General features: G+C 54.3%; 6 protein-coding genes across 6 annotated transcripts; 2 read left to right on the top strand and 4 right to left on the bottom strand.

Moving 5' to 3' along the window:
• The first annotated feature begins 1147 nt into the window (after positions 1-1147).
• Positions 1148-3109, top strand: BDZ83DRAFT_207578 (uncharacterized protein). Its single transcript, XM_060501688.1, has 7 exons — positions 1148-1437; positions 1509-1743; positions 1810-1950; positions 2006-2123; positions 2179-2247; positions 2301-2327; positions 2388-3109. The coding sequence occupies exons 1-7, from the start codon at positions 1249-1251 to the stop codon at positions 2818-2820; spliced, it is 1212 nt and encodes a 403-aa protein (XP_060357638.1). The 5' UTR covers positions 1148-1248; the 3' UTR covers positions 2821-3109.
• Positions 3110-3319: 210 nt separating this feature from the next.
• On the bottom strand, positions 3320-5521 carry BDZ83DRAFT_758562 (high-affinity methionine permease; the record flags this gene model as incomplete). The annotated part of the gene is made up of 7 exons (XM_060515053.1): positions 3320-3563; positions 3636-3888; positions 3954-4090; positions 4146-4604; positions 4667-4838; positions 4900-5139; positions 5245-5521. 7 exons carry the CDS (start codon positions 5519-5521, stop codon positions 3320-3322), a joined length of 1782 nt encoding a protein of 593 aa, XP_060357639.1.
• A 1756-nt stretch (positions 5522-7277) lies between these two features.
• Positions 7278-8028, top strand: BDZ83DRAFT_207800 (uncharacterized protein). The gene is made up of 3 exons (XM_060501690.1): positions 7278-7514; positions 7662-7763; positions 7828-8028. The coding sequence occupies exons 1-3, from the start codon at positions 7340-7342 to the stop codon at positions 7866-7868; spliced, it is 318 nt and encodes a 105-aa protein (XP_060357640.1). The 5' UTR covers positions 7278-7339; the 3' UTR covers positions 7869-8028.
• On the bottom strand, positions 7908-9533 carry BDZ83DRAFT_594216 (putative Zn(II)2Cys6 transcription factor; the record flags this gene model as incomplete). The annotated part of the gene is made up of 4 exons (XM_060506702.1): positions 7908-8530; positions 8617-8909; positions 8993-9247; positions 9346-9533. 4 exons carry the CDS (start codon positions 9531-9533, stop codon positions 7908-7910), a joined length of 1359 nt encoding a protein of 452 aa, XP_060357641.1.
• Positions 9534-9581: 48 nt separating this feature from the next.
• On the bottom strand, positions 9582-10178 carry BDZ83DRAFT_543546 (uncharacterized protein; the record flags this gene model as incomplete). Its single annotated transcript, XM_060503424.1, has 1 exon — positions 9582-10178. A coding segment is annotated over one exon (597 nt), but the record flags the coding sequence as incomplete, so codon positions are not given.
• Positions 10179-11925: 1747 nt separating this feature from the next.
• BDZ83DRAFT_594212 (fungal-specific transcription factor domain-containing protein) lies at positions 11926-15034 on the bottom strand (the record flags this gene model as incomplete). The annotated part of the gene is made up of 4 exons (XM_060506701.1): positions 11926-12287; positions 12432-13585; positions 13892-14044; positions 14730-15034. The coding sequence occupies 4 exons, from the start codon at positions 15032-15034 to the stop codon at positions 11926-11928; spliced, it is 1974 nt and encodes a 657-aa protein (XP_060357643.1).
• Between the last annotated feature and the right edge of the window lie 43 nt (positions 15035-15077).

Consider the following 15077-nt stretch of genomic DNA (forward strand, 5'->3'; position numbering starts at 1 on the left):
GGTGGTTTTTTCAACATCTTTATGTGGTTTCCACTGTCCCGTTTTAATCTTGGCATGCATGCCATGTCTTCCGACTGGCAGGCCACAAGATCCTTTCATGGGTCGGTGACACCCTCCGTGCCTCCCACCCGAAGCCGCCAACAACAATAACCTAGTGGGTTATTTCTTCCTTTTTTCCTTGTGCCGCTGGGTTCTTCAGCCGGGGATCATGCAAAGATTCCCTCTTCGGTTCGATGGCCGACACCGAAACCCAGTATTTTCTCCTCTTTTTCTTCCGCGCCGACAGCGCGATACACTTTTCCAGGGTGGCTTGGAGGACTTACGAATTGCTGCTGCCCGATTGGGGTGGCAGGATCGATATCGCTCCTTGACGCCGCTACTCACCAATGAACAATTTCGGGCGAATTGCTGAAGATATCTGTGTTCACAAACTTCGTTGTATCAATCATCTTCCATATTGAAAACTTAGGGGCAAACTTACCCCAGCGTTTTGTTTCTTGCTGCTGCGTTCAAGCACCTAGTGACGCTCACGACACTGCAACAAGGTGGCACGTAATGTGGGAGGCATCCATGTGGCCCCCGGGAGATCCTTCACACTCTTCTCATTCTACATCCTGCCCACCACCTGCTTAGGCGATGCTGCAGGTGCAGACTGTGCAGCACATTAAATCCGTCGATCCACTTCTCTACAAGGAAAACTCCGGTACAGAATTCTCAAAGAAAAGAGTCAGTGGTGCGGTCACCTCGCGACGTCGGTGCCAAATTCTAGCCCGAATGGCCTGATAGGAACGGATCAACCTCCCTGCTCTGGAACGCAGTCTAGAAAGGCACAGCGCTTCACCTTCCCGAGGCAGACTGGAGTGGCAGCACGAAAATTCCCCCTTTTGACGGAGTCCGATTCCGTCATCCAATGATGTTTCCTCTCACAGTTACCAGTTCCCCGTTGCGTGACGATTGAGGTCCTTGTATCCATATCCCTCCCGAAAGCCCCGTCCATACCGCGTGCGTGGTTACTGCAGTGTGGCCCCCGTGGATCGGGTTTCATCTATCCAGTTCCTTTTTTCCTACAGAACAGATTATGAGCCCCCAATCTGGAGTACTAAATTGGAACAGCAAGATGCTTAAAAGAATCCGCTGATCCTCTCGCTGCTCAATGTGTCCACTCTCTTAAGTTTTGTGACTCTCTTCGACTCCCCTCTCGCCATCTGTGCGTCTGTTTGACGCCGCGCAGCCGCGTCATCCGCCGCAATGTCTTCGACGTCTAGCACAACAACCGTCAACCTAGAGCGTGCCAAGGAAAGTAATACGGCCATGATCCTAGCCGTGACGGGGACTTTTCACGCGCTCGCTCTCGTCTTCGTCGTCCTCCGAACGTATACCCGCGCCGCTATCGTAAAGACGATAGGCATCGATGATTACACGATGATCATGTCTGCCGTATGCCATCCAGAATACTACCAAGGTTGCCATAACAGCAGGATAAGGGCGACCATGCTGACGTTTAGCAGCTCTGTGCGCTTGGTGGTGGTATGGTGATCTTCATTATCCAGGCGTTTTATGGACTCGGTAGACACAAAGACATAATCAGCAAGCCAGATCAAGTGTTCTTTTCCAAAGTTGGCTTCTTTCAGTCTATCATATCCGCCATCGCCGCCCTGGCGTTTCTGAAGATTTCAATCGCCCTATCGCTGCTACGTCTAAGCAAGAACAAGTGGTACTCGAGGTCACTATGGGCTTTGATTGGTACGATATCTATCCAGTCCTATGTATACACTGTAACCGTTTGGCTTTTGTCTAACCTGTCATTAGTGTTTGTAGTGCTCTATACGATCATGGCATGGCTAAGCTTCTTCTTGTACTGTAGCCCGATGGAGGGATATTGGGACAAGAGCCTCAAGCCAAAGTGCTACAACATCAAGTTGTTTGTCAACTTCGCACTAGTCAACACTGGTAAGACAAGCCACCTACCCTAGGTCGATGGTTTTGGAAGCTGATTCAATTCCAGCGTTCAACATCTTTACCGATGTTTGTTTCGCATCCCTGCCCATCCCCATCATTTGGGTCTTACAGATGAAGTTGCGCACACGGGTGTATCTGATCGTCGTACTTAGTCTGGGATATTTGTAAGTCTCGTCCCAGTCTACACATAGACTACGTGCCTGGGTTAATCTAGGCCAGGGCTGTTATTATGGGCATCATCAAAGCCATCTATCAAATTGCGCAACCGGGCAGCAAAGACGGGACCTTGTAAGTCCTCATAGGTATCACCGACAAGAAACATTACTGACGAGTGATACTAGTTACCAAAGTATCCAATTCTGGGGTTTGTAAGTTGTCCGAATGGTTCATGGACTAAACCGGAGTTGAGCTAACGATCTTTCTTACAGCCTCCAACTCAACCTCGGCATCATCGCCGCCTGCGCACCAGCATTAAAACCCCTCGTCGGCCGTGCCCTCAAGATCTCATCGAGCCGTCATTACAACAGCGATAACCTCTACGAAAACCGATACCCGACTGGACGATCTGGTAGAACGGGGAACATCACCACGGGCACCGCTCGAAGGCAAGGCTACAGGGAACAGGGAAGCCAAGGGGCACCAGACTATGAACTCGGGGACGGGCCATTTTCACCAAGCCCAGAGTTCTACCGTACGACGATCAAAGGTGGGAATAATACTCCGGCAGCAGTCGCTGTGTATCAGAAGAAGAACAGCTTTGGCGACAGATCGGGGAGTGAAGAATTGATACTGGAAACTGGGCATGGGTTTGGAGAGAGCAAGGGTATCATGAGGACGACCGAAGTGCATATCCAACGTTGAGAACCAGCATTTAGGGCAGTACGGCCGGTCCTAATTCGTTAAGATGCCCAGAAATGATGGAATGAGGATAAAAGATTGACTCCATTCGAAGCGATTGCGTTTGACCCCTTTCTTGACTAAAGTAAGGTATGCTCAACTTTGGGTATTTCTTTCTGCTGACATACTCCAATACTTCCACTTCGAATATGGGCCTACTCGTAGTCCAACAGGTGGTATCATTGACATGAAGAGTGCGATCAGTTTTGTAAGTATTGTTACCCCTTGGTACACAATAATATCAAGTTTATGCGGACTCTGATATGGGTCGCGTGCTAGGAGGCACTCCAATGAGTGATATGGCAGATATACAAGAACCAACCATCCGCGACTAAGTTAGACAATCACCACCAATATCATCTCCTTCCCCTAGGGCCCTGATTGAGTAGACCCTGAGCTAACCTGGATAGAGAGACATCCTATCCTCAGGCTAGCCAAACGTCCTTGTGTCCCAAAAACAGACTCAAATCCCCTTTTCGTTGGAGTTGCCAGAATCAAGCTCGGTAGTAACGTGTCGCCGTCTCAAATTGCCAGCTTCGTCATGCACCTCGTCCCACGCAGCAACCTCCGCCTTGGGGACTCTGACCAGGCGATGCGTGTTGGCGCCGTTGGAATCAACCTCGACGATCTCCGTGCGGATCTCGTATCCCAACCAACGAGGGAGCACGTACATCCAGAAGACGTAGTACAGAATGCAGAGAAGGATGCTAGCAGAACGCAGAATGAGTCAGCGGGTTTTCTTATACTTCAGGTTCACCGATGAACAAGGGGTTACTCACATGCCGATACCCACGACACAGTACGTGGCGTACCAAAAGCTGACGCTTCCCGCGTACGGACCACCTTTTGGCGGCCACCACGGCATAGCCAAAACAAAGACCTGAATGGCGAGGAAGAAGAGGACGACAAAGTCCCAGGCGCGGAACTCGGAACGGCTGATGCCGGAGCGCTGGCGACGTCGTCTGAGGACGAAGACGCCAAACGTCATGGCGAAGTTGAAGATTGCGCTGGGGTAGCTGGCCAGATCGACGACTGCATCTGATGTTAGTGGTGAGTTCAAATCATGGATCAGCAGATCCCTGGGGATGACTTCATACCGAAGGAGAAAGCATCGCCAGCAGGGGGCGCGACGATCATGATAAAGGTCATTGTCCACTTCAACATGTACGGACCCAATGGGGTTCCAAAAGGCTTAGTCGAGACCCAAAAGTTGGTGAAAGGAAGAACACCTTGTCTAAGTCCTAAAGTCAGCAAAAGTTCCATCAAACCGAAACGGAAAATCCACTAACCGGCCAATCTCACGAATCATGCGCGAAGATCCAATCAACACAGCCAACAAATTCCCAAAAGCACTCAACAAGACCAAGAAATTCAAAACATTCGCAGCAGCCTTGCTCCCGCCAAACAACTTTGAAAAGAAGACCGCGGCCGCGATCTCGCTCGCGCCCTTGAACTCGGCTTTTGGTACAGCGGCGAAGTAAGCAATGTTGCAGAGCATATAGAGGATGGCGACCGTCAGCAGCGAAATGATGCCGTTCTTCTTGAGCGTGGGGATCGGGTTCTTGATCTCGTTGGTCATGTTGAAGGCGTTGTAGTAGCCCGCGTACGAGAAGATGATGCTGACGAGGGCGTTGGAGAGGTCGTTGCCGTTGCTGGTTGTGCCCTCGAAGGCGTTGCGGAAGTTTGCTTTAGGGTCCGGGATGTGTTTGACGTTGCCGCCTAGGACTACGAGGCCTGCGATGGAGATGCTGAAAGATGGGGTGTTAGTTGTGATGAGAAGGCTGGTTTGGGGTTGAGTTGGTAAACTGACAAGACCAGGGTGAGAAGCTTCAGGACGCCGATGAAGTTCACGAGCCAGAGTGAGTATCTGTTGTGTGCGAGGACGCAGATGACGGCAAGGGTGTAAGCTGCGATAGCGACGCCTCGCATCTGCCATTCTGAGGGCGTGATATCGGCCATTCTCCAGAGGTATCGAGATAGAACTGCCACACGTGTCAGTGAATCTCGGACTTTGGCGTCGACTCCTATGATCTCTTCACTCACCGACTGCATTACTGCTGCTGAATGACAGAATCACCGACTGGACGGCAAAGGCAACCGGGAAGAAATGCTTGGGCCGAGGGTACTGCTGCTCCAAGTAGACAACTTCTGAACCGCTGCGGTTGGGGAAGTAACTGGCTAATTCGAGATAGACGCTGAAGCCTGCCGAGGCCATGAGGAAACCAATCACCCAGTACATCAAGGCGAGGCCAATTGAACCTGTTCTGTTGAGGATACTAGCAGCTATACCGGGATTAAGTTAGCGTGCTTTCTTCGCCATGAGTTGAATCCATAGATTGGCGTTGATTATGTTGACACATATGTAAGTGAGAGCTCAGGCTGACTTACGAGTAGAGAAAACACCGGTCCCAACCATCATATTGATATTCAGGAAAATAATAGCCACCCAATTGACATGGTATTCCAACGGCGAATCGGATTCGACAGGCGCACCGACAGCCTCCTGGTACGACGGCTTGGATCCATTGCCTCCCTTGACCCTGGTATACGCGAGATCGCCATCGTGGATGATGGACGGCTCAGAGTCGCTGGCCTCGGGGTCGGCGCGAACAGTCGAGTCGGCGCCGCCCGACTTCTCGCTCGGGAAGAACCTCGAAAAGACCATTGTCGAGGTGGTCGTGCCTTATCCTCTGCGGAGAGTAGGTTTCATCAGCAGGTCGGGTATGACGGGGCTACAGGTGGCACGTGGATGAGGACCCGGGTGAGTTCGAAGAGGCCAAAGCGGTGACGGCACGATCTTGGGGAGGATTTCTGCATGAACGCTATGGTAGCGCAAGCATACATATATACAGATATGCGCTCCCACGTCCTTCGTCAAGACTACAAGTAATATCCTCCCACCATCCGTCCCCGACTCATGTTCGCATGCGACAGGCACCATAACGGGGGGTATCAAATCACACAATCGATTATCTCTTGGCCTAATGTTCCTAACCCATGCTTCCAAGCTAGCTTGAGTTGCTTGACAAGTCAACACCAACCATCTTGGCACTCGAAGACCCTTCCACAGTAAGAGGCACAGAAGCACGCAATGGAGGGTCGGATCACTTCCCTCGAACTCAATTGAGTGAAATCCAACCGGCCAGGCCGACCAGGGCGCGCGCGCGGCTGGAACTAGAGCTGAAGCTGGGTGCACAACTTCACCCTACAACCCCGTCGCCACCCCCGTCCAGGCCGTCCTACACTGCATGCCGAGAAGCGCGATTGTAACGTCCCAACAGCAATGGAGAAAAAACTTGGGACGGAAAGAGGAACGGACGGGTTCCAGGGACCACCGCGGAGACTGGAGAGGCGTGTTTCCGCCGCGGCTTGTCCCTAGTCTCTCTCTCTCCCTTCTCTTAGTGTACCCAAACGTCCGTGGATTCGCTCAAACCGGATGTGCGAGGGACGTGGTGTTACCCGCGCCGAATCCACCCCCGCGCGGGCGTGGTCCCACTGATTTTGTGGACATTGTTGGTAGGTTGGCGATGGAGTAACACCGAGGGTAAATGACGACATCCGGTAGCCGGTACCAAAGGTTCTAGAACGGCAATTGAGGAGAGCTGGATGTCCGCGCCTTTAAGTGCTTTACTATGTGTACTGAACCGTAAGTCAGCTGAAGCATGAGGATCCATCAAACGCAGGAAAATAGGATTCCCCAGGTGAGAAATTGGTCCGCGATTGTGTCGTGTGAGGTTCTCGCGATCTTGTAGGGGATATCGGTCCTGCTGGTATATCCCAACGACTCTGTTTCTGTACTAACCCACAACTCGAAATCAGTGAATCAAAGATGGTTTGATTCTGATCTTGTACCAACGTGTCCCTCCATCCGCCTCTCGATGCTCCTTCCCTCGGATTATGATCCCAAGATGGGAGGGCCAAGCCTTGAACACGGGAAGACCGTTGCGCGAGAAAAGACTTGGCTGAATATCCCCTTGATATAGCATCTCTAAATGGTCTTACCAAGAAATCACATAATCCATGGCGCTATCCAATCAATCATCCCACTCCATGGCACCTGCCACGAGCAGAACGCTGGAATTCCATCGCGTCAAGGGAAAGCTTGGCAAGGGCGACGAAAAGAGTCCGTTGCCGTTGAGCGATCTTGAACGCCATTCTTCCAAAGGCATTAATCGGGGCAAACCATACCCAAACAGATGCTAGCCGTGAGAGAAAGAAAAGACGCGTGGGATTATTCGGTCTCCTTACCGGCTTGGGGGTGGGATTTCATGTCGACATCGGGCCGCTCAATAGCGCCATCGAAGAATCCCGGGAAAAAGACGCCTTGGCCAACGCCCCCGCCAAGCATTCAATCAAAACTCTGAAGATCATCCAATCGGCCTAGACCAGGTAAAAAAACAGAGACGTCAACACAGTTTTGAGGGAGATTCTTGCAGTAAGACCGCGACTGGGGAGGGTTCAGGCCCATCAAGCGGCTAAATATATGTCCGGCCTGCTCGCGTTATGGCTCTGCCCCATGGTTATGAAGCTCATAGACACTATACCAATGGAGCCGACTACACCTGATACCGAGTCAAGGTCCTCTTCAAATGTGGGAAAGTCAGCGGCAATAACGCATGGGAAAGGAACGGCACAATACACGAGTGCAAAACTTCAGCGTACGTCGTCAAGCCCACGACTTCTCCTTCTCCCGCCCTGACACTCGTTCACTCAAGACATCGCGGTGTCCTCTTCAACACTCAAGCACCGTCACCGAATTTCAGAGCCAATTCCTTCAAGGTATCCAGTCTCATTATGATACGCAGCAGACGTACACAAACTCGTACACCCAATCTTCCAACCTATATCCGAAAAGAGTACATCAAGTACTCGTCCCAACCAATCGAGGAGCGGTGATGCAAGCCCAGGTCCGACAACATCCCACTACCAACGCCAGACAAGACAGCCCAAACCCAACCTAACCTGACCCAGTCCATCCCATGATATATACCCATGACACATTCCATACATAATCTATCCAGTGCACCCTATACACACCAATCAATAAACCCCTAAAAGTCAAACGGCGTAAAAATATCCGTAAACCACCGATTATCCATCAAATCCAACCCAAACTGCCCCAACTCAACCTCCCCAACGCCAGCACCACCACCCATCCCAGCCCCGAGGACACCGGTCCCATCAACCCCCGTCGCAGCAGGCGCATCAACCTTGGCCAATGGCGCCATAGAAGCCTCCCAAGTCCCCTTGAGCCCCTTAATCGTCTTGACAGCCTTTGCAAACGCATTTCCCTCCTCAACGTCGACATTCAACCCAGCCTCGCTGCAAACCCTCATAAACCGGTCTCCAATCTCGTCGAGCGTCGCAATGAGATCAATCGTCGATCGCACGCTCGCCCGGTCCCACACAGGGTCTTCGAGCACCGAGAGGCGGTAGAGCGCAATGGTGCAGTGGGAGAGCTGCGAGAAGGTGAGGAAGGGGGTCGTGTAGTAGGCCGCGGGTGGGAGGGTGAGGAAGTGGTCGAACCAGGCCTTGACTGCGTGCAGGCAGGCGTAGTAGATGTCGAGGCGGGCCACGTCGGGGAGATTGGCAGGCACGCAGGTGCCTGTCTTGTTGGAGAGGGCGATTTCTTGGATGGAGAGTTCTGTGCAGTGGAGTTGGGCGATGATTGTGTCTGGCCAAGGGTGTTAGAGACGAGTTGCCACGAAAGGTAAGGGCACAAGAGCAGCAGGAGGAGAAAGGAGGAAGGGGAAGACTCACCTGTACTCTGGAGCTCTGAAGGCAGGCTCTGAATATGCTGCTGGAGCTGCCTCTGCAGCAGCTTGACATACATGGCAGGCGGCGTCTTGTGCGCATCCACAATATCGAAGGTAGTCTCGGGACGCCATGCCGCGGACATCTTCCCGGCCTCCTCCTTGAGTAGCTGCATCCTGACCAGTGCGACGAGAGTCCGGTCCGAAGGCGACTCGGGCTGCTCGTCGAGAACTTGTAGACACTCATCCATGTGTGGTGTCCAACGCAGGGGGTCCATCTTGCCCAAGAAACTGGCGACGCTGCAGAGGTGTTAACATTGTTATCTCAGCAAGTGTCACTGTCGGGAATTGGCAAGTTGGTTGAGTAGACGGAGGGTACTCACGCTGATGAGATGAGGTAGCAAGCAACCACAGCCCTCCTCTGCTCCATCGTCCGCGGCATCTGCGACTTGACATACAGAGTCTGCCCCACGGCCCCAGTCTTCTCCCGGTCAGCCCTCTCCTGGGCAGCCTTCCAGCAGAGGAAGGGATTCAGGTTGTCCAAGGGGTCGCGGGACAGTCCCAAGTCAAAGATGAGACCGATGGCAATCTGACAAAACAAACACATGAACGGCTTGTTACCGAGCTGGTGATTCGCCCTGAAAAGACACCTAAAATGTCAGCGACACCGGCCAAATGTGTAAACGATTCCACTACGAGAAGAAAGAGCAGAAGCACGAACGTGACTTGTACTGACCATCCTAATATCACCAACAATCCGAGGAGGTAATCAATACTCCTCTCGTTCTCGACAAGCAGTTTGTGACTCACAATCTGCCGCACCCGTTGGCCCAGCGCAAGCTGCTGACTTGACACCCTCGACGCGACAGTCATGATGCAGATCCACAGAAATGGCCTCTCGCCGCGCAGCTCCTCGGCCGTCATCGTGGCCTTGAAGTTGAGAAACGGGAAGTATTTGAGATTCTGACCGCGAAACGCCTCAAAAAGTGCTTCCGCCTCGTCTGGCGAGGGCAGCTCGTCGCCGTACCCGGGTTCCTCGGGACTAGCCGTCTGCGTCGGCGTCGGCAACGACGCCCCACGGTCTCTGCGATCACCTTTGCCGAAATGCTGCGCCGACTCAAAACCACCACCACCAACGCCGCCGCCAGCGCCATGCATATCCCCCATCTCAGAAGACTGCCTCCTCGCCGCCTCCGCAGCAGCAGTAGCAGCAGCCGATGTCGACGAAGAAGAAACAGAACCCCCAGACAAGTGAATATCAACCCCCAAATCAGACGACAAGTTCGGCCTTCCTGATTGCCTCAGCAGCGTAACAAGGCCATCAAGCTTCTCCTCCAGCTGCGCGGTCCGGCTAGACGGCGGCTTCTTGGAGCGTTTCCGGATGGGGTTGCTCGGCTGGCACGACTTGCCGAGCCGGTGACACCGCTCGCAGGCCCCACCGACGGGGCGGAGGATGCATTTGCACTTTGCGCGGGAGCAGTTGGTGCAGGCCCGGCCGTAGGGTGCGGCGATGCCGCCGTTGACCGACTCGGCGGCCCCCGAGTCGCGGGTTTCGATCCCCGTCGGCATCCGGGATTCAAACTTGGAGGCGAATGCCCCTGTCGCTTGAGGTCAAAGAACAAAAAAAAACTGATAAGAAGATGCACAAAAGTAAGTGGTGCAAGGCTTTGCTTTCTTTGGTAAGCGGGCCGAGAATCCGGAAGTCCCCCTTCCTTCGGGGTTGTGGGCGGCGAGCGGACTTGGTTGAGCAGCGGCGTGTGTGTTGCGTGATGGTTACGGTGGTGCCAGGTCCCGGGGTTGGTGCCGGGCCAGAAATCGCCCTGCTAAGCTTTTTGGCTGCAGGCGATCAATATCTCTCTCAGTCTCTTGTGTGTAGGTATCTCTCTGTCTGCACTCTGTGTCTCACGATATTCGCAGCCAACGAAACACACGCCAGCTTTGAACGGGCTTCAGATGTCCGTTTGGTATCGCAAATGCCGTTTGGATGGAGTGCAGGAGGTGTGAGACCAACGAGAAAGGGAACTTAGGAAGTGGGAAGGGGGAACAATGAGCGATGGAGCGAGCAGGAGAGGATTGGCTTCGAACCCCGCCGGGTTTGGGAGGTGGGTGGTGTGGGCGATGTCGAGGACCTTGCGGCATATGTACGTCGAGAGGCGGAATTGAGGTTGGGAATATTGAAGTCCGACCGATCCAACTGACGACAGCCTCTGACGCTGTCATGGCGGTTGGGTGTGAGCCTGAGGCTTGCATGTGGCTTGTGTGTGGCGCAAGGGCGGGGATAAGGATATGTGTTGTGCCGAATGCCGAAGTCCGCTCCCGCTCCCGCTCCCGGCCCTGGTCTCATCCACTAAGAAACGCAAGGCCGCCCGCTAGAAATACTTTAACCGTTCGCAGAGAGCATCTTACATCAGCCAGCTCAGATGGTTTAACACGATGAAGGATGTAGGTTTTGATCTCTGCCTCATTGGGCATTGAGGACGAACTTTGGGTATATGCCGGGTGTTAACAGTCCGGTACGAACCAACACTACCTACCTTATTGCAAGACATATTGCTTTCTGTAGAGAGCATTATCCCATACCTCTCTCAGGTGCTGTAACTAGGTAGGCAATTCGTCTATTTCCACCTTCTTTCAACTCATGCTGGACAACTATAGACCTCACAAAGAAAGGGTTGGGCTCACGGTAAAGACTACAATGCGGCATTTGGGTGGCTAGCTAGTCAAGAAAGCAGCACATGTTCACAAGGTATGAAAGACAAAGTGATGAATTGTGTCATGGGTATTCGATTAAAAGTTACCATGCAACTTGGGACCTAACGCCTTAATGTCTGCTTTGTACTAACGCAGCACGGCCTCAAATGAGGCAATCACAAGGTCCTCGAATGTTGCCTCATCGCAGGACAAAGACATAAAGATCAACGACTCCGTAGAGCTGGCCGCAGCCTACCGTTGACGAACCACCTCCAACGCCGAAATGAGAACTCATTACCTTCCATCCCACTGGAGAAGCACATCAGTTGCTCCCTGGAAAAGGGTGCTCGTGAAAGTGTCCCCCCCTGAATACCATAATGCCATAGACGTCGCATGCTAACGACCTCCGCGACACCCACTCCGCCTAGGTATCAAAGCACAATTATCCCATTCTGGAAAAGGTTCGAGAGACAGCCCGACGCAAGATCAAAAAGGGCATCCGCAGGGTATTTTTGTCGTACTGTACAATATGTCGGTCTGAAACTGTGCCGAGGCGTTCCAGTGCTTCGTTAAAAAGAAGTGGAAGTCTCTCCACGAACTGGGTCAAGTTTGATCAAGAGGTGAGTCAAACTCCGCCACCCATGAAGGCAGCGAGGTCGTCAAGCTCGAGCAGCTGTCGCTCGAATGCGGAGCAGAGTTCGCTAGCCGTCATGTCCTGGGGCACAGGAGCAGCAGGCTCGGCAGACGCCACGCCGTTGCCAATGGGAGGCTGAGGAAGCATCTCAGTGGACTGCTTGATCTCGGCCGGCTGAGGAGGAGGGGGGCTGACGGAAGCCGGGGTGCCAACGCCGCCGGAGCCTCCGTTGATAGTAGTGACGCCGGGGCGACGCGGCAGAGGCGCGGGAGGCTCACTGTCGCGACCGCTCTCGCGGCCACTCTCGCTCACGGAGGCAGTGTGGTTGTTGGCAGGAGCCGGGGGAACGGGAGCTCCAGTGCCAGCGTTGGAGTTGGAGGTCTGGTCATAGTCCATCGCGTCGGGGTTGGTGTCTGAGTTCGAGGCGGCTTCGTCCTTAACAGAAGCCTGGTCGGCGGGCGGGGCGCTGGTGGGAGGCACAGAGGTGCCTGCAACACTGGGGCTACCAGCGACAGCATCGTTGCCGAGCACTCTATGCATAACGGCAAGGTGACGCAGCCAGGAGCTGATCAGAGGCCAGGTGTCAACCCCATCCTGCATGAAGTGGAGGCCGTCGCGCACAATATGCCCGGCAGTCTCGACCGCATTGGGAGGGGTCAGGCCCTTCAGAGACAGGTAGGCCACGGTGGCGCTGGCAGTGAATGACGAGAACAGCATGAAGATGGGGAAGCAGATGATGCCCTCCTTGTCAAAGCCAGTCTCGAGAGCAGTGAGCATGGCAATGGTGCTGTGGCACGACGTAAAGAGCCTATCAATAATATCGTGGCACTGGGGGGTCAGGCGCCAGCTCTCGAGGTTGAAGCCAGGTGCAGTAACATACTGCAGCAGGCGGCGGCGGTTGATGAAGATGGATGCGCAGTGCAGCATGCAGTGCAGCATGGCATATGTGAAGCCAGAGCCCATGGTGATGTGAAGGTTGATCTGGCCCGGCTTGTCGACGTACTGCATCGACAGAGAAGCGCGAAGGCGCTCAATCTCGCCCATGAGACCAGTGCAGACATTATCGTTAAAGGTCTCAGTGGTCGTGGTCATCAGCATCTGGACAACGTCACGCCAGATACGAGTGGCCATGACAATCTGACCGAACTCGCCAATCTCGTCGGTACGGGAGCCAGAAGGCATCCGAGAGGGGTCGCTGAGGTTGATGGTCTGGACGTAGACGGCATTGCCAAAGGCAAAGTTCATATCAGAGCATGGCAGAGAGACGTCAGCCGTGTCGTTGGCCGACAAAGCAGGCTGGCGACCGGGCGTGCTGGTGAGCAGGCAGTCGAGAATGTACAACAGCCACAGCACACGGCGGAACGACTCGTCCTGAAGGAACCTATCGGCATCACTGACGGCCGCATGGTGGCTGTGGAGAATGCGGTACATTTGGACCATGCGACTGGCCTGGCCCAGGTAAATGTAGGCGCGAACAGCATTGCGGGAACCCCACTCGTGGATGATGATCAGGCAGATGGCCTGAATCTCAGCGAGGCTGGGAGTGTCGAGGTTCTGGTTGATGATGCCCATGGCCTTGGCTGCAAAGTGCTCAGCAGCACCAGTCGCGCCGGACTGCCCGCCATAGCGTCTAATCAAGGTGGGAGAGCTTCTGCAGGAGGACAATAAAGTTAGCTGGAGAGTGTTCATCCACTAAAAGTTCACCATTGTCTAGAGCCAGCACGGCGGTGACTGAGTCGGACCAAAGACAATGGCCACAATAAACAAAAAAGTGGCGACACTTTCGGCCCAAGTCCGGACATTTGTGGCTAAGCGAGCCGACACGAGACTTCCGAACGGAAGGCCGCGCCACCCACAAAAAAAAAAGCCGGACATTGCGGGGGGACGTAGTGAAACACCAAATCAGGAGGGAAATTGGGATCGGGGATCGGAAGACCCGAAAGGCAGAGGTACGTACCGAGCGGCGCAGGTGAGCAGCGCGTAGATGAGGGCCGGGTCCAGAGAGGCGTTCTTGAGCTGCTGGATGAACGAAGGCTTGTGGAAAGCAACACAGGCCGGGTACGTCTTGGAAATGACGCGTTCGCATTCTTGGATCAGCTCCGGTGTAAGTCTGGCGGGGATGAGGTCAGCATTCGTGTTTGTTTCTGCGCCCGTGTTTGCGTTCGGGGGGCGTGGAACGAGGTGTCCATCCCGGCGACTGGCCCGGGTGAGAAGAAGTGGAGTGAAAAGTGGCGGAGACGGGGATGTCACTCGGGAAATGAAAATGGGGAGGGGGGCAGAGCGAGTACGGGTACACCAAAATGGATATTGAAAGCTCGTGGGATCCAAGGGAAAGCCCGCCGTCAGATGGCGGCTCCGAGGGTTAGGCTAGCGGCGGTGGGAGATGCCGTCGGTTGGAGACGAAACGCCGTCTTCGGGAGATCGAAGCAATGGCAGCCAAATCTTGGGGAAAAAGAAACAAGGGGGAGGGCACTTGGGCAGACGACGCAAAAGGGGGGAGGAAGAACAAGAGATGACCGCGCGTGTGTGATGAGAAGGGGAACAAGCCACCGCGCCCAGGCCGCATGCAGTAGGGGGCCGAGCTCCCCTCCCTGGTCGGCGGCGGTGGGCGGCGACACAGCCGAAAGACGAGAATAGTACACCCGGCACACGGCGCGCGCGCGCGCAAGGCAACTGAGTGCCAAGCGCAAAAAAAAAAAAGTGTGCGCCGCGCAAGGTTTGAGACAAGGCGGCGGAGGCAGTGACGGGGAAGAAAATGAAGATGCCGAATTGTGAAGAACAAGCTGTAAACTTACTTCTCGGGAGTCTGAACGTGACGAGACGTGGTAGAAGCCGGGTTGGCGGCGCGCACATCGCCGGCCGGGACCGAGGCAGGAAGGCTCTCACGCGCAGGGCGATGAGCGGCGGTATGACGGGCAGGCGACTGGCCATGGTGATGGGCCATGGACTCGGAGGGCAGATAGCACTCGTGCATGCCCTTGGCACAGTTCTTGCAAGGAGCGCGGCCGTTTTCGTAGACGCACTTGGTTTTGCCCTTGCGACAGCGCACGCAGGCGCCGCCGGCTCGGAGGGCGGTAGACCGCACAACGCTGGCCGACATGGTGCGGTTGTGTGTATGTGAGGTTGAGTGTGGTGTGAAGTGG

The sequence above is a fragment of the Colletotrichum acutatum genome, assembly GCF_030867785.1.
Source record: "Colletotrichum acutatum strain CBS 112980 chromosome Unknown BDZ83scaffold_240, whole genome shotgun sequence".
In the NCBI taxonomy this organism is placed as follows: domain Eukaryota; kingdom Fungi; phylum Ascomycota; class Sordariomycetes; order Glomerellales; family Glomerellaceae; genus Colletotrichum; species Colletotrichum acutatum.